Source organism: Argiope bruennichi, chromosome 4 (assembly GCF_947563725.1).
Source record: "Argiope bruennichi chromosome 4, qqArgBrue1.1, whole genome shotgun sequence".
Classification (NCBI taxonomy): Eukaryota; Metazoa; Arthropoda; class Arachnida; order Araneae; family Araneidae; genus Argiope; species Argiope bruennichi.
In genome coordinates, this window is record NC_079154.1 from 4,041,431 (window position 1) to 4,061,407 (window position 19,977).

Here is a 19,977-nt window from a genome sequence, read left to right on the forward strand (position 1 = left end):
CTTCTTTTCCTTAAATTTTAAATAAAAATGCTTTATTTCTCCAAGTGAATGCTTCACTTGGGATTTTAGCATTTTAGATTTTCAGTAAGATAAAATTTTAGATGATATATTTTGGTGCGAATTGTTCAAAATAGTATGCATGTTGCATGTTTATAAAATTTTAATCTTGAAAATATTTTATTTAGGAAACCATCAACAGTTATACAAAATCGGAAATTTTAGTAAATATGAATCCTGGCAAAACAGCAGGTGGCCGAAGGTGCCAAGAAAACCAGTGACATTCTGCAAATGGATACTTTTGAATGCAGTGTCTAGTTGACGGAGAGCGAGGGATTCAATGGATAAAAAGATTTGACAGGCAATCGATCACCTCTTAAGGAGCTCACTTATAAAATTTTTAATGTAAAAGGTTGATATTTTAAATTAGAAATTTTGTTTTCACTTTAAATATCAAGCACTTTTTATCCTTGAAATAAATCTCTTTATAATAATAAATAGTTAGAATTTTTAAGATTTAATCTGTTTCTCATTATTTTAACCATAAAAATGAACACCTGTTTTGGGACTTCAAAACCTTTTACTTCAACAGTTTAAGATTTCTTTTCTATCTCTTCATTCTGGCCAAAAGTTCAATTTTAATTTATAACTGACATAACTGATTTTTAAACTCATGATTAAACTACTCATTAATTTTACAGAATTATGAAAAAAATGTTTTGATAAAACTTGATTGATATTAATTTTCAAATTCATTAACAAAAATATTAGCAGGGGTTTTCCCTCAACACAAATATACCAAAAAAATCATACAAAAAATTCATTTAATATGTTTATGCTACAAAAATTCATAATTTCTAACAGTTTTACTAACAATACTTTAATTTACAAAAAAAACGATATAATGGTTTATTATTAAATTATTGTTAATTTCTATTGCTGTCCTAGATTTTACCTATTGTTTATAAATAGCATATAAATAAATAAAACCAAAATTAATATAAGGGGTAAAGCCAAAATAAAGAGAGATTTATGAATATTGAAATTAGATGTGTTCAAATGTGTAGCAAGAATATAGAGATTATAAAAAGTAACATGAAACATTTGATTTCATAGAAGTATGCAATATTTACTATTATACTAAAAGATATATTAAATTTGGGAGTTGCCAGGAATGAATGCAGTTATATTGACTCTTGTTCCCGAGGCAGTTTTTTAAATTTTATTTTACATAATTCAGAATTATGCTCAGATTTTCAACTAAATAAAAGACTATTTTTGCTAAACGTTTCAAAATTTGTAGATAATATATATATGGATATATATTAATTTGGAAACAAAAATTGGAAGGTCTATTATATAATTTAAATTGGGTATATGGTATTTTTAAGAGATTGGTATCACGGGACTTTTAATATTTATAAAAATTACTTAGTAAGAAAGAAAAATCCTCTTACCTGTTAATGTTCGCAGTGTGCTTATAGGAGAAACAATATCCTCCATTAAATGCCTGTTTCTCTGCAAAAGAAAAAAAAAGATAAAATGTAAATGCACATTATGCATTAATAAAATCATAGCTTTGGGAAAGAAAGTTTCGTTACATTTTACTATTCACATATTTTTTACTAATAAAAGAATATTTCTGGACCACAGTTTTCTTGAACTTCTAATAATAATCGAAATCAGAGCTATCTTTAAAAAAAAATATATCCCATTCCTTTGTATAAAAACTCATTCGCACTTTTTCATTTTTGAAAGCAACATTTCATTCAGTTCTCGTGTTTGCATACAGATAGGAAAACAAAACTGAGGGAAAACCTTCATTAGAAGAAACAAATAAAAAAAGATTAAAATTTTTTTTAACGTTTTTATTTGTAAAATTGTGATAAAAAGGGTCCTATCAAGATATATTTCCAAATTGATTTCGCGCACCTTCAGTGTTATCATGACTCTGCATAATTTAAATTACTTATAATTTTAAAAGCCCGTGTTTCTAACATTTCATAATCAGTTTTAAAAATCATAATCGATTTTTCAAATAAATAAAAGAATTTTTTCATTTTGCATAAAAATCTACAGAAATTGACTGGAAAAACACACAAAATGATTTAAAAAGTTATAGTTCTTGGCATAAAATGAATAATTACTTATCGATCAAGCCAATAGAAAGTTTCTTGCATTCAAATCAGAAAAAAAGAACACTTATTATTTCAAAATTATTTACATAATTTGGAAAATTATTTAAAAAAATTCTTGAAATCCCCCCCCCAAAATAAACGATTAATTTCAAATTACACATATTATACATTTCGTCAGAAAAATTTATCTCTTTCAAGGTAATCATACAAGGAAATTGCGATGACACCATATTTGGGAAATTTATCATTTAAATATAACTTTAAAAAAAGATCAACACTTTTGTGATTTAAAAAGATAAAAAAAAATTAGTAAAAACGCATTAAAATTATTAAAGAGTTTTTTTTTTCTACTTACGATCTTTCTCCTTGCGAATTTTCTACACGACTTCAGCATTTTTCACCAATTTTTGAAGAAAGATATGAATACATCCGTGGTGTCATGGCAAATTTTCTTGCTATTTTTTAATATACATCACAGCGTTTTCCAAAATATACTTCACAACATATAACACGCGACACACTAAGCAAACTTGTAAAAAGAAACATAAAAACTTCAAGTTTGTAGTGTTTTTTTAAATGCTGGAAAAACTCGATTCAAATTAATCCAATTACTAAAAAACAAAAATCACTCGAAAACAAATAATTAAAATTCATCTACGTTTATCTTTAAAAAACACACACAATCACGATCTTTAACAAACTTTACACACACATGTAAAAAAACCGCAACTAACTCAAAACGAAAATAAAAGAGTGGAAACTCAGTTCAGTATTGTACGCTCCGATTCAAACAAACTAGATATGAGTATTAAAAAGCGAGTGAGTGGTCATTCAGTGACGTCAGCTTCTCGTGACGTCATCGAGTTTGGGACCAAATTTGTCCAATCGGAGCAATCTAAGCAAAAGTGAGCAGTGAACAAGGATAAATTAATACAGGGAGTTTGTCATAGTTGAAACTGACAGAAGTTAGTCGGGAAAAACGTTCCATTTACTTGGTTGGAGGATTCGCTTATTATTTCTATTAGCTGTAGATAGAAGAGAAGGAAGCCTCATGAACTGACGGAAGTAAAGCGATTGGAGGGTCTTTTATTTTAGAAGCTGTTCTGATCCTGAATTACTAGAGGCGGCCTTAGAAAAAAAAAAAGAGAGTAAATTTTAACAAGCTAATACGATGGAACTTGATTAATTCATATTCGTTGATAATTCTATCACTTCTCTAGTCCGTTAAATTACTTATTGGTTCGTGTTAAAATATCGTTTAGTATTTGAATTTATATTAGTTATTACAAGTCAAAATTAAAAATTGCAAAATATAGGCTTAATTTCTCAATTATTTTAATATTATGGTAAAACAAATGTTAAAATCCATTCTACGATGATTATGATTCAAGTTTCTAATTATAAAATTTTGATTATGAAATTATTTATCATTTTGAATTATCTATAAATATATAATGTGTTCTTCAGTTTCTAATTTAGATTGAAATCAAGGAACCAAATTCGATGGGCCATTTGATTAAAGGGGAAAACATGTGTGCTCCTAGCGCTCTATGCTTACCTTTTTTTTCGCAAAGTATTGAATATTTTGACACAAATGTATTTTGTAGATGGATTTTAAATGCAACAAAAATAAGAACTACAGAATTGACGTGTTATATACAGACCAATATTGGACAAATTGCTAATAAATAAAAAAAAGTCTAGCAGGTATTTCTTTTTCATTGTATTTAATTATGTTTTGTTTGTACAAAGAAACTTCAAATTTCTGCACTTCACCCATACTTTAACCATTACCAAATTAAAAATGTTTTTAAAGAGAAGTATTCAAAATTTAAAATGTTTTCGCCATTTCTCTTTTCAATGTTTCTGATTATTTCAGAGGCACAGCGATGAGTGGGAGGGGAGGGGGACGGTATATGAATGTATGTATATAAGTCTTAAGGATCACTGTGGAGACGAAATAATAGTACCTGTAGACGACCTTTTTTAAAGTCAAATATGAAGAGAAGGTGTAAAACTAATAGCATGCCTTGAACGCTACTATCTTTGCTACGCCACTGATTTAAGTTTCGTCATTTCTTTTTAAAACGTTCGTAATAATTCACACGAAATCACCTTACTGTGGCACTTGGCTAATTGGTATATATGGATGACCGATACGAGTACGAGTTCTATGGTCAGATATAAAATAGCCAACACTGGGCGAAATGACCACCATCGAAATATGGGCATTGCAACTGTCAGTTCTGTACCCTACAGAAAAAAGAGAGCCCGAATTCGACAATTTCTCATCCCCACATATGAGGTGTCACCGGAGGGAAAAACGTAAGGAGATATTCGTGAAGGATATATCTATATATAATATGTGAAGAATATATACTTCGCTGATATATATATATTGATTCGCTCCTTATACATATCAGCGAAGGAGTTACAAAGTAGTTTTAAAAATTGCAACTGCATCTTTTAGCAGTATAAAAGACAGATTCTATTCCAGATTAAAATTCGAATTTCGGAAGATATGCAGTAAGACATCTGAACATCTTTATGATTAAAAAGAAATACAGAAGATTAAATACAGAAAATAGAAGAGTGTTAAGTAATATTTAATTTTAAAATTATGAATAAATACAGCAATTGATAACACTTAAATAGGATCGTATATAAATTCAGACTATTTTCACACGTTCTGTATTTTATTGTTTGATTTGTTTGAAAGTATACATTACTTTATAAATAGACTGAAAAGAGAATTGTTTTCCGTTCCTTTTCAAATTCCTTTATTCGCCCTATCAAGAATGAATACGAAGAGAAGCATTGACTAAAAATGAAAATAAATAGTCCGCCTATTTAAAGTTATTCATAATTCGTCGCTCACAATTCAATTGGGATAGAAAATAATGCCCTTTTTTTATTGCCGCATATAATTATCCATTGCCAATACAGTTTTCCTCATGATTAGCATAAATCAGAAAACCAGTGTCATAGATCTGCATCAAATTTTGGGTGAAATTTGCTGACGAGGAGTCATCTTTTATTCGACTTAAACGCAACAAGCTAGATAGTTGAAATTTAGGTTATGGTTTTCACTGGAAGAATTGTGTATCTGTATTTACTTGACCAAATTCATCCAAGTGTTGATTGAAAATAGATTTATTGTATTCGTGTATATGTGAATGTAATATTCCAAAGCTAAACAGAAGAAATTCATTTAACACCGAAATCGTAGATCTTGTAGTTTACTGCAATCAATTAAAAGAAAAGAGTTGAAAATTTCAAACATGGTTTACTTCATACTGCTATGAACTTTAACACAAATTATGTTATATTATATAAGTCGAGGAGAAAGTCATATCACTGACTCTCCGATCCACCCGTAGGCAAACGGGAAAAAAAAAAAACTGAATGACAATATCGTTGCTACAGGAACACTGGCTTAGAACGGTGGTCGAGGCCTAAGGACCATCACCGGTCACGGTACAACCCTCCCCTAAGGAAGTACGTCCCGTCATCGATGAGAGGAGCCAGAACCTCACATTTTCGCGTACCTTCCAGGGTGGCGAGAACCAACCATCATGCCGGAAGCCTCCCATCCTCATTTCGAGGTGCCCCCAGTGAGTAAGTCGAGGGGGAAATAATCCACCCTTTAATTAATAAAAAACACATTCAACAAAAACCACTTAGTAAAATATTTTCCATTTCTTGGGCATTTTAGATAGCAATAAAAGTCAAAATGTTCCTTAATAGAAAGTAACATCTAATTTATCAGATGGCGGAAAATTTCGTATCTATCTTATAAGCATATATGCATATAACTTTAATAATTATATTATCTTACCTAAGTAATGTTTCAAATACGCACATAAGTCTTCGTGCATATACATACAAGTTCATGTCCAGTTTTAGCAGTTCTTTCTCATTACCAGCATAAGCCGACAAGGGGTAATACACGAGCATTAAATCTTTCCAAGACTTCTTTCTTCAAAAGTTCCTTTCATCCAATTAGGTTGAGTTAAAGAACATGTGGGTCAGGGCGACAATGAAAAGGCGGCGATGACCCCGCCATGGCCAAAGACAATTCATCCAGGACAATTGCTGCTGAATTTTGTAATGATTAGATAATGATGACTACATTACCACAGATGTTGAGACAAGGTTAAAAATAGACGTCTTTGAAGCATGTCAGTGCATTAATTGCCCAGCTTGCAATCATCGGATCATGGGGGTAATTAAATGACACTTTTCTATCATTGTTTACGTTATGATGCAGAAAAGAATATATAATTCAAGGGAAATGTTCTTTGTAAAATTAATTTCTTAAAAACTTTTTTGAATACAAAATATGCAGAATAAAAGATATGGGGAAATAAAAATCGTCAAAGGTTCACAGGAACTGAAGGTAAAGTGATACTTGTAAATTAAAGATATTATATAAACTTCAATATTGTTAGCTTTGTTTTTTCCCTCGTAAATCAATCTTTTTACATTTTAAAATTCTTTCATACTATGTCTTAAATGTAAGGATATATAAACAGAAGTATTGTATATATCAAGAATTTTAACCCTTAGATATTGATAAAACTCCAAATCTTAGAATTCCTTAGAGGCTTTTAAAACATATTATTGAAATCATTTTTTGACGATTTCATTCTTCATTTTTCTTATTACCACTGAATAAACTAGCAATTACCTCTGCATAAAGTAGCAAAAAAAAAAAAAAAAAAACAGACAGAGAAAGAAAAGGAAATTTACTATGCAGTCTTTACACCAACACTGAAGACAATTTTCCGTCAAAGTTTGGACGAATTCTGCTTACAGGAAATGTGTCTGTAAGAAGGAACTTCTAATCCGAAGCACCAAAGAATATTATTGCTTTCATATTGATTCCTCTTTATTATCTTTGTGTGGCTACCTTGCATTAGATAGTGAATTCTGTGATAAAAATTTTTACATCACATAATTTTAAAATGTTATGTTATCCTATAAACACTATACAGTAAAATAAGCGAAACTGAAAATTCTTCTTTGAATTAAATACCTGAAAAACACTATTTTATCGTAACAAAAAACGTTATGAGTGAACTAATAAAATTGCTTGGTATATTGAAACAATGAAAGCCATTGTTACAAATTTCTATTTAAAATTAATTTTGAAAATGTGTTGAAATGAGAGGAAACGTTGTGTTTAAAAAAAATTGGTATCACAAAAATTTTGTTTATATTTTCAATAGAAAAAAAGTCTTTGAACGATGGTATACTCTAAATTTATTGAAAAAAAAAACTTTAAGGTTTCATTTACTTTTCGAAATATAGTTAATTATATTTCGAAAAATTCTATGTTAGTCAACATTTATTACTCCAATAATAACTGTGCCAAATTGATTGCTTTGGATTTAACGGAACGTTACATTCTGAACGTAACGATTTTCCAGCATTGAACTTACAGACAATGTGCAATCAAAAAACATTATTGTGTTAAAAATAAACAATAAATTATGTTGGAAAAATGGGATAGAAAAAGCATTGCTGAGTACAATAATAAAAATTTTCAAAATTTTAGTAAATTGATAACATGTGTGGAAGAAATATTTTATGGATTTCATATTGTGAGAAAACAAATACACTAAAGACTGTCAAGAACCAGCTTGACAGTTTTTATTATTTGTTTTCTCACAATGCGAAATTTAATCGATAATACATCTTAACAGCGCTGTGTTACGAGTCCATAAAAATAACCTACAATCACTCGTTTCTGTGTAAAGAAAAAGTGCACCTGTTCAGATCCGTTTCTGATTGTCGAATTCCTGATTTCTCAAGGACAAGAAATAAAAATTAGAGATGTAGAGATAAAGGTCAGAGCCCTTTCTCCCCTATAAAAGTGAAATAATAATTTTTCATTTAAAAATGAAATAGCGCGCTTCTATTAAGTAAGTAATACTGAATAACGGATAAAAGCACATTGATATTAAATTTGGACGGAAATACTTTAATTCTCACGTAATGTAAAATTGATATACAAATGATAATTTTTATGCATTTGTGAATTTTTTATACATTTCGGTATCTTTGAACAACATAACTCGGTCTATTTAATTGAAGAGTAAAACATTTTGTTTAAAATGTTAATATGCCAAGGACATTTTACTAAATATGATCGACAAGGCAGGAGACTGTATAAAAAAAAAAGATTTTTTGAAAAGCGCATTTATTCATTCAATTAATATAAAAATTTAGACTTTTCATCATTCAGAGTATTTATTCACCTAGAAAAGTATATCTAACTCTAACGATTTAGGAATTTGTTATATCATAATTTTATACAGTGGAGACCATGTATGTAATTATCATCCGCCGAAAACTTAATGAGTATCATTATCACTACAAAAGCATTTAATTTTTTAAAAAAATGTAGAAGGAATGGAATCGTTGGAAAAGCTAGGAGAGATGGAGTCCACCATTTTTAATTCTTTTAAAAACCATCAACAGTAAAAAAATAATTGTATTGAATTTTAAAGAGTATTATCCAAGTAGTTGCGTAATAATGAAGCTAGATTTATTTTCAATTTGCTCAAGGAGAGCTCAGTGACTCATGAATCCTTATAACGATTTTCGATGAGATCATGTCAGAGACAAGAGAATCGATACACAGAAAGAAAAAAAAACTTCTATTAGTGTCTTAATAAAAAAAAAAAAGTAAATGGGAATCTCTAATCCAAAACATCGTAGCACGACAATGTTCCATGTTTGAAATTCCACGAAAAGGAACTGATGACAGGATTTTTAAATTTTCATGTGGTACAAGGATTTTAATGCGCTAATATTTCCTATAGTTATTAAGGAAAAAAGTTGAAAATTCGATTCATTTTAAATTAAAAATATTGATTATATTTTGAAAAATCTTTTTTTTTCAAAAGCACTTACAAAACAAAAAATAGCTCTTTTCTAAATCTGCCAGCTCTAGGTGTGTCGATATACTCTGAAGAGCATTTAAACGATTTTTTTTTTAACATGCGTGTAATAATTTATAGAATGTACGCTGATCTAAAAAGTATTACGTTGAAAATTTGTCTTGAGCCTACTTGTTTTTCTAAAAAATTAATATATTTTTGCACAATGAAACTTATTAACTTAAGCATAAGCAAATTCTCAATTTAACGAACTAACTCATTTTCGAAAGGGTGTCGAAATCTGTTAGTCGTGAATTGTAATATGAACAATAATTAAACTGAGGTGTAACGTTTCAAATCACATTGTAATTAGTAATATTAAATGCAATTATTTAATATAAGATTATATAATAGAAAAGATTTTTAATAACTTCCAGTTGGAAGAATGACAAACATTCTCAAGGCTTTAAATGTCATTTCTACATTTGAAGTATTCTCATCATTTATTGATTGTTCCGTTCATTAGAATGGAGGATTTGGGAAATGTTCTTGGCATAAAAAATTGATAAAATGCTTTAGTATAAGAAGCAGGAATATTTTATCATTTTATTTTTCATTTTGAGCATCTTTTGTGTTTTATAGTCATAGAGCTGAGATATAACTCACTATTTCTATTCTATGTTTAGAATACTTATTAAAGTATTTTGCCACCTAGAACAAAAATCCCTTCTTTTATTCGTGAGTTAGATAAAAAGAAAAACTGCCGCACAAGGAAATAAATTTAAAAAGAAATATTTCCTCAAAAAAATGCATATTTGGAAAATATCACGGATTTACCAACTGTAACACATGCGTTTTATTGTATTTCCTTGTCTAAAAATCAATAGAACAGAAAAATAATTGACTTTCAAATATTCAGTGGGTACGTAGAGGAAAAATAATAATAAAAAAAATCAACGAAGGATTTCAAAATTATATTCAATGAATCGACCAGAAATAAATGACAATATTCAAAATGACTCTGAATTAATCAGGTTTTACAATATGTACGTAGTTCTAAAATTATTTAAATTTAATGCAAGTCTGGAATTAAAGAAGAGAATTATCGAACCGATTCATAAAAATAATCATGGTAAAGAAAAAAAGGCAGAATTTGAATTCCTTTTCTCATTGATTCAATTAGAAGGGCGTTCTTATATAATGTAACTTTTGTAATCAAAAATCTCTACAGATAAAACAACAACGCACATTACACAGAAATCGCTCGTACTACTTGTTGTCGAATGGCAACAATTAAATGGAAACAAACCATTGTATAAATTTCAGACTGCTTCATTGAATATTTCTATAGCTATAATGAATTCAGCGCTTTTCCCAGCTAGTAAACAGAGTTGCAAAATGTTATTAGAAATGAACTGGCGGGTATTCGTCGTGTCACCAAAAATTATATTCAGTCAAATGGAAGAAAATATTTAAAAAATCAAGAAATAGGCTTCATGTAGAAAGTTTAATCGACAGCAAAGATACGCTTAGCCAGCGAATAGTGGGAAATCGTTATGATTTGACCTTGGAAATTGAATGTTCATATCTTCCAAATCTTATTATTCCAATCTTATTATCTTATAGAAATGTTCTTCGTATTATCTTAAGATTCAAAAAATTATCTTGTTAATGATATCAATTCTATTTCTGTACAATTTCTTCCATAATATTAATAATATTTTCTACTTAAATTCACTATATCTAAACGATGTCTAAATTGCATGATAGAATTCAAATTCATTCATTAAGCCATACGCCTGAATGTTTTTAACCCCATAATAGGATTTTACTTCCGTTTTTATTTCACAAAATACGCACTTTTTAATTAGCAGTAAACCGATTTCATTGAATCCATGTTTTCCAATTGTTAAATTCATGTTTCACATAACAAAATGAATTGTTTTGAAGAAAAAAAGGCATTCTATATTAATCATTTAACAGCCTAAAAATCAGTAATTTGGGAGACTAGCTAGTCGCCGAAGCCAGCTGGTATTGATACAACTTTCATTTTAACTGAATTTGTATATTTTAATTTGTATTTATTTTGTACATTTTAATAATTTGTGCTCCATCTGTATATATTTATAACTGAAAAGTTTTACACAGGTACATAGCATTATACTTCATTTAGCAAATTTTCTTAAAAAAACGTTGTTATATTCTTGAGAACATAGAGCTACGGTAAAGTAATGATCAAATTATGGCTTCATAATCACATTGTCACATTGTCACGATATATATGACATGGTGAGCATTAAATATATCGTTGTCGGTCAAACGTGCTCTTCTTGTTTTTGGAGTGGAAGTTTACAAAGTAGAGTATCAGCCCTCCTCGTTAGTAGATATAGAGAATCCGATTTTCATTATCTAAACTCGAAGATTAATAAGGAAAAGTTTTAATATGGAATTATTAAATCCTTTCCAAAATAGTATTATTACATTTAAAATGGAGGGCAAACCTAATTAAATTAAACTAAACTAGACATAATAAAATCCAGTTACCAGATATATTTATTAATAAAAAAATATTACGCATATCAAAGGCAGATTGACGTTAAGATGTAGAATATATTTCATTGTAAATGTAATCTTTGTATATAATAGAAGCTCCCAAGAATTATGTTAAAGGCTTGATTATTAAAATTCTAGTCACCTTTGACGACCAGCTGGTTAGCTGGTCATAGCTAAAATTTTCTATTAGATATTTTATGTAACTAGGTATTTATAGCTTCTTTAGCAAAAACGCTTTAAGCTATAAACTTTAATAGTCATATAACTAATATATTTTTGAAGCCTTCAGTGTACACTGCATTTCTCCACTTCTTTCATGCAAGTATAACGTGGTAGAGCAGTCTAAATTTTATAATTTTGTGTAAAATATATTGTTAAAAATGAAGTTTAAGGTATGCTTTTAAAAATTTAGTTAAAAATTGAAAAACAAATGATAGCACGATTTAAATAGCACGATGTAAAATAAGTTCATTCTTATTTTACATCGATACTTATTTTAAAATGATCTGAAAGTTATCAAAGGAAAACACCGACATTTCGTTTCATTCTTAGTTAAAATTTTAATCAGAATCCACAAAAAATAATTCCGAGGTGCACATTTACATCCCCTAAAGTATGTATGTTTCAAATATAGTTTCACTCAGTCAAATGGAAACCACATACCGAAATACAAGCATCTTTTTATCTTTTAAAAATATCTTTCTTATAAGTAAAGAATGTTTTCAGTAGAATAAAAAGGGCTCAGTCCTTCATTCAATTTATTTCCTTAAAAAAATCCAACATTTTAAAAATGGAAACAGTATTAACGACATTACATCATGAATTTTCTTACGAGTTATTAAATGGCAATAATATTATTATTATGTACTTTCTCTATTAAACTCTTTAGGGATAAAAAAAAAATGATCTTTAAGATTATTCATTGATGTTTCTCACACATATATTGTAAGTTCCATTATTATACAAAATTGCACAAAGTTAAAAAAAAATTAGAAAGAAAGAAACTGGATTTAAATGGCTAGATCTAAAATATTCTATCACCATAATATCTACGGTACAAAAATGAGAAGATTGAAATGTATATAAGAATAATATTTTCTTTCGACATTTCATAGCTTCCTAACTCACGCCACTTCAGGATTTCTTTCTCACACTTTTAAGGCTTCCCAGATTATTATTTTTTATTATTATTATTTTTATTGACAAAAATGATTTGAAGGACAGTAGTGTTGACGAGTTCTTTGAAGAACGTGACCAGGCTCATTTTTTCAGATCAAATCGTATATTTAAGCTACGCCCATTGCCACTCACGAAAAGCTTTTTTTTTTATTCTTTAATCTAGATGAATGCAAGAAAAAAACGAAACCTCTTTTCAGAAGTCTTATAAGGCAACACTTCATTCTATCCAAAGGGGGAAAAAATAGCTATATAAAACGAACATACGAAAGAGCGGAAATGTCATGTTTACTTCTTTTGAATCAATTTCAATAATACAGTTATGTTAGTTATAAAAAAAGTAATGACGAAATAAGTTCGACGTTCTAATGTACGTTAAAATGAAAGTATTGTAATGATCAATTAAAATTTCAAACTCGAGATTATGACAAATCTCTATGCTTCAAAACATCCTGAATTAAAAAAAATGGAATTGCTTTTGTCTGTGAAAAAAAATAAATAAAAATTACTTTTACACAGATAAAATTTGGTATGTCATTTTTGCACCCAATTGTAGATTGCTTTAAAATGTTGAACAAATGACATACCGAGAAAATCTGGCTTTCCAAAGAAATGACTGGTACGGTAACGCGGTAACAGTAGAAAGTAAAGAACTAGATGAATAAAATATGATTCATAAATCTAAATCAATATCATATTTTAAATCAAATCCGTGTAATAGTTGGCTGTACTTTCGTTTTATGTACTTTTTCGCCTACTTAACATGGCGATAGTTTAAAAATGCACTGACTTAAATGAAATTTAATAAGCGACTTTTATTTCTCAAATTGTAGATCAGCGTGGAATGTTAGTTTCAGTCGGTCGAAGAATAAATGTTCGTGTCTACATTTATTATTATTATTATACTACGATGCGCATACGTGAATTCAGCATAATAAACGACTTACATTTGAGTTCTGCTGATCGTGAAGTTATTATGAAATATAGTACATGATGATTTTAAAATGGGTGAATAAGTTTTAATAAAGCTATTGAATAAAAATAAGTTTTTCTTATTAATTAAATTATTAATTCTTATGGTTTTTTTTTTATTATCGTTTTTCTTTTCTTTTTTTTTTCTTTTTTTTTTTATTCTTTTATTACTGCAACGAAAATGGAATGGTAAAGAAAGAAAAAAAAAACTCTTAGTTTGTGCATCTATCTCATCATTTGTTCAAGGTACCAAATGAAAAATCGTAACAGAAAAAAATCTTTCAGTGGAGAATGTTAATTTAACTTTTTTTTTCTGCAAGAAAAATTAGGAGTGAAATCAACTGTTTAATACAGGATTTCCCTTTTGAATCATAAAATCTAGCCAAATAAATTCTATCAAACACGCTTGATTTGATTTGTGATAATAAATTCTCATTTGACAAGCATCACCTCCAACAACTATTAGAAGCGGTCTTTAAGTTTTTGGATTTCTCTTATACAAATATTTTTCAATAGTCATTTTGAAACAGGAACTGAAAAACACTTTCCCCATAAACGTTTATTGAAAAATTCACTGTTTCCTCGCAGTCACTATTCCTGAAGAATTCACAAATGACCCTAGAATTTACAGTTTAAGTGCCACATTCAAATATTCTACGCTAAAACTCACTTAACCATATCCACATTCTTCTGCCATAACTCCGTTCCAAAACGAAATTTCAAAAGAGCACTCCCTCGTTACGCTCGAATACATTCCAGTAACTGAACAACTACTTTAATTTTTTGCAAAGAAAGGAAACCAAATGTAGCATTTCAATATGAATCCGACCAGCGAACCACCATTGGCAAACATATGGATGGAACGCGCTATACAAGGCGGGCTTTCCGGCGATGTTGGTGAGGCTATTACTCGGGGTTTTATCTGAGCAAACGAAGATGTGCTTTTGTTAACATAAAAAGTAAGAGTAATCGTAACGTTTCCGCGTTTATTTTTTGCCCTTTTCAAATTGCCTCTACTTCGGTGCGATAAAGCGGCACCGGGGCGTCGATGAGTCACCGACTCCATCCATCACCGGATGGAATGCCACTCACAAGATCACGGGTGAATTAAACAACAATGAAGACCCGAGAGAATTGGAGGGGGGGGGGGAGAGAGAAGATTGAGGTCAGAACGAAGGAGTGAAAGCGTGTCACTAGAGGTACTAAAGAGCGTGTTTGTCTGTTTGACAACTGAAGTAAAGAGGATTGGAGCTGAAGGGAGAATGAAGTCTTCCCCAGTCGCTAATTCGACAAATTTTTTATTATTCCATATTCATTCTATTTTGCGCTCGTTATCTAGTTACTTAAATAATAGAAAGATATGGTGCAAAATTGATTACAAAAACATACAGATGAGTTGGTTAAGAAAAGAAACTGCTTTTTGGAAATCTCAAAGCATTCAGGCGCTAAATAAAAATTTGTATGAAACTGAGAGCTCCAAAAAATATTTAAAAAAAAAAAAACTGTTTTTACGTTTTTCTGACTATTATGTCAAATTTTGCAATTCATGCAGTTTGTTTTTATTATCTCCCTTACTATTCGCAATTTAGAAATTGTTTTTCTTTTTTAAATAAAAAATAAGATAGATTTACATATGATTTTATACATTTGATTAAATATATTCATTCTGATTGTACAGTGGAACTATGCTTAACTAGCCCAATTCGTTCTCGAATCTCTTTCGCAATGTGAAACACTCGCTAAAGTAAAAAAAAAAAAAAAATTGTTTCAGCAAGAAAATACCCTTGCCATGTAAAATAGGACAATTTTTTCCATTCCGAAAAAATATTCAAACAGATTTTTAATAATGCAGCTACATGCTTTTTATTACAAGAAAATTGTCTAAAAATGTTTGTCTTTGGCTAAGCTTCAAAATTTGGCGAAAATGAGACACAGCATTTTTATTGCAAGAATTTGTAGCACGCATTCCAACTATTTTATTAAAGTGATACTCTCCAATATAAGATGCAAAAACTTCCCATGCTTTCAGCACCTCCTTTATTTCACTAGAAGGTTGTTGTTCAGCTGCATATATTATTTTTCCCTATTTTGACCAAATCTCCACCGCAGCTTTTTGCTGTGACACAGATTGCAGCTTCGTAAGCTCTTCGTTGTTATGGCTGTGTTTCCCCCCCAGATTATCGATATTCTTGCATTCCACCTCTAGCCCCTCAAATTTGACCATAAACACAATCTCATCATTTAAGACCCCACAAACACTTGCTCAAACCCTGCCGAATTGCGCTCGATAACGCTATCTAGCCAAAACCCTTGCCATGTAAATATAAAGGTTCTTTTCACAAAAAACGCTCACCACAGACTGACATAAGCTGTTCTCTAGCGTCAGGCATGTAGGCACTGTTACGGCACCGTGTCTCCTCACCACTCGTTCAGCGAAACATCGCTCGTCAAGCGAGCAACATTTTGGAATTTTGCTTTGCACTTTATGCGAATAACTCATTATGCAAGGTGCTCGTTAAGCAGGGTATAGTTAAATATTCATTCAATACACGGATAAATGCTTTCCCAGAAGTACTATTTTTAGTAGGGTAATTCAACTTGCCGATTATAAAAAATAATACCATAATGTAACTATTAAAAATAATCTCCAAAAACTTTTGTTCATGGCCTAAAGCAGCGCAAAATTTATGTTATGTAACTTATATAATGATTTAACTTATGTAATGATATGTAATAACTTATGCAATGATTTATGTATGTAACTTATCAATTATTCTGGAATACATGAGTTCACACCCGTACTGATTTATTTTAATGGGTGAAAATTCAAAAAGAGAACGTTTCTATTCTTCATGCTTAATAAATTTGGGGGAAAAAATGTATAAATGAAATCAGATCTGAATAGAGCTTTCAAAGTGAAACGAGGTTTGGTATCGGATTGGTTTTGGTTTTGACATCGGATTTGAAACCCGGTTCCATCGAAAATCCGTCGTATATATAGAAATGGCGCACGATAAATTTGCTATAGTGGATGAAATAGAATGGAGTGCTAGTTCCGATTTGTTCTAGTTATCATAGGAGGTGTGTCCTAAAAACTTGAGTAGCATAAAAATAGGACTTCTCAAAAGAGAAAAGAAAAAAAAAAGTAATCCTTTAATCGTTTAGCATGCAATGTCGCCATGATTATTACTTAGTAAAAATTAGTAAGTAATTACCCCATCAAAAAGATAACATATTTAGATCTGAGAAGCCAATTTGACTGACCGCGGTGCAGTTACTCTTATTCAAACAATGCCTACAAATCCTTAAAGCACGCACTTTTTGACGAATGACCAATTTTATGATTTTTTTTTCATATAATGAACATTGATTGCATTTAGGAAACCATCTACTGTGCATGCTATTTTTGATCAATTAATCAATTAATTTTTCGGTCACTTCCTTTTTGTCAAATAATGCCATATAGAAATAATCAAACAGCTTTTGCTAATTGCTTCAACTTTCTAGCTAATTATTTAATAATTATTTGCTAATTTATTATTTAATCAATTTCGATATACCATTAAAAAAATTTTAGTAATAGAATGAAAAAACAGTACGGAAATCTCAGAAAAAAATGGATTAAAATAAACTTTTTTCATCAAAATTCAATAATGAGTAATCAATAGTTTTTATTTTTGCCGATTCGCTGAAAACTATGGAAATATTCACATTGGTTGATCAAATTCATGCACAAAAATATTTACGCATAAAATTCATGCATTCATGCATAAAAATGCTTATCATGAAATGCTTGAAAGCAGTGAGAAACCATTAAAAACATTCAATATATCATAGTTTCAATTTCAATTATAAATATTTTTTTCGAAATTTTTTTAGTATAGTATTTTGAAGTAATTAAATATATTTTCAAAAAATAATAAATCGTTCAATCATTTTAACAAATATATTTAGAAATACTTAATCAGGGCATTAAATACCAACCTTATTATGAGAACAGTTGCATTCAAAAGAGTCATTCCAGTGAAAACATTAACAATTTTGTCTCATTTCAACTATCAATACTACATTTAAATTTTTACTTTTGCTTTAATATTGTTGTTCCTATTATCTATTAAAAATGTCATTTTTCGGTTAAATTCATTTTTTTATGTTTTAAACTCGATATCTAAAATGTTGCACCTTAATGGCTTCCTGCAAATTATTTTTAAATTTAAAATTTTGATAGACCTGCTACTCATTCTAGTTTAGAAGCTTTACACTGTTCTGCTGTAGGGCCGCGGTGGTCCGGTGGTAAGGTCTCGGCTTAGGAGCCGGCGGTTTTCAGATTCGAGACCCGGTTCCACCTAGGAATCGTCGTAAATTCTATCTTATTTTTTATTAAAAAATTAGAAAATAATTTCTAAACTGCGAATGGTAATGATATTACCAACGCAAACGCGGACCCAAATCGGTCGGGACCAACGTTCTCGAGCTGGTGTGGAAGGTTGGAGAAGGGGTTATCAGCTCAGGTGTCGCCCTCGTCATCTGAACGCTGTTTAAAATGACGAGGTCCGTCCCAAAATAGCCCTAGTGTTGCTTTAAAACGGGACGTTAATATAACTAATCTACACCTTTCTGCTCACTATGCTGTGACTTTCTTTATATATATATTTTTAAAATCTTAATCCTTATGCATCTAATTATGTCACTGGAAAGAGTAGCAGTGTTTGAAAAGAGATACGTGCTTAAAAATTTTCACCTCTCCATACTTGTTAAATTCTATAGTCCTTACTTGCAAATATACAAAGATTACAAAAATATAGTATATTGGAACCTACTCAAAGTAGATTTTTTTTCTTCCTATTTCGAAAGTTTCGAAAAGTCTTCTTTACTTTCGATAACTAACAAATAAAGATTCGGCAGTAAATGAGATAGTTTTGATATTCCGTTGGAAAAAAGACAGGATAAAATATTCGTAGCAACAATGAAAACAATCTGAGTTCTACTTCAATAATGAACCATTTTGTTATAAAACGCATCTGAAATATTCTTTAAAAGGAATCATTGAATAAAATTATTTCTTGAATTTTAAGATTACGTAAAACCAAACTTATGTTTCGACAATTATGGAGAAAAAACATCAAATTTTCGATAAAATTGTAATAACTTTATATCTTTCTTTAAATTTATATTCGGTCCATGGAATACATTCCCACCATAAACAGTAAACTGTGTGCCAAATTTGTTAGTTCTAGGTCAACGGTCTGACCTGTAAAGAATCAACACACATAAATTTATATTTTTTTAATAAAGACAGAGACAGAGCGTAGATTATCATCATATAATTATCTACACATGATCAGTAGTGACCATTGTAAACGTTACTGACTGATTTAAATTTTAAACTCTAAACTAAAATCGAAATTTTCAAAAAAAAAAAAGGAAAAAAATTTTAAAAATTCTTGCCACGCTCTTTTTTTAAATCATTTTTATGCATTTTAATTATTTTCTGATTTTCAGAAAAATCACAGTTATTTAAGAAACTTAGTAAAGTAAATAAAGCTTAATGAAAACATAAAATGAAAGCTTTGAAATGAAGTAATATTAAACGGCATTTAAATAAAATTAAATTATTTATACTTATATAAAAATGATGCATTTCAATTTCAAAAATTATTAAATTTCTTTCAATCAAACTATTTATGAATGTCAATAAACAATTCAAGGTGTTAATTAATTTTTCTTTTTAATTAATTCTTAATTTTTCATGTATTAAAATTAAGAGAATCATCACGAATAAAAGAGTATTTTTAAAATTAAATTACAAAAATCTAATTGTTCATAAGGAAAAGAAAATCTTTAAGAATCTTTAAACTGGAAAAACTTTTTAAGTTCTTTCAAAGAGCTCACATTCAATTTCAAATTCATATATGCTTTTTTATTCGTTGTAAGTGTAATCTTGAAAATATATCCTAAATTGTCCTACTTTGCATGAAAAAGAAAAGAAAAAACTCTTAATGTAAAAAAGTGAGTGCTTCTTAAAAGCTTTAATAAATATTCACTCTTTGCATTTCCAAAATAATCTAAATTAGCATATAAGTAATCCTGGCCTTCTCATTCGTTTGCGAGAAGAGTTTTTAACAACCTCACTAAAATGGCAAATGTATAAAACTTCGTTGGGTAGTTTGTTTTGACTGAAAGCGAATCAAATGCTTATTTTGCTTTATAAAAAAATCACAATTTCCATAATTTATGTTTTAGCATAAAACATA

The 19,977-nt window shown here is 29.4% G+C and overlaps 1 protein-coding gene across 4 annotated transcripts in view; it reads right to left on the reverse strand.

Moving 5' to 3' along the window:
* LOC129965482 (rap guanine nucleotide exchange factor 4-like) overlaps positions 1-19,977 on the reverse strand; it is a 612,559-nt gene that overhangs the window by 57,535 nt on the left and 535,047 nt on the right. For 3 of the 4 annotated variants that reach the window (XM_056079391.1, XM_056079392.1, XM_056079393.1), the window contains one exon: positions 1,455-1,515. In XM_056079391.1, coding sequence (XP_055935366.1) covers positions 1,455-1,515 — 61 coding nt within the window. Of the gene's footprint in view, positions 1-1,454; positions 1,516-2,490; positions 2,909-19,977 lie in introns of those variants that run through there. The other variant, XM_056079394.1, reaches the window with a different exon arrangement.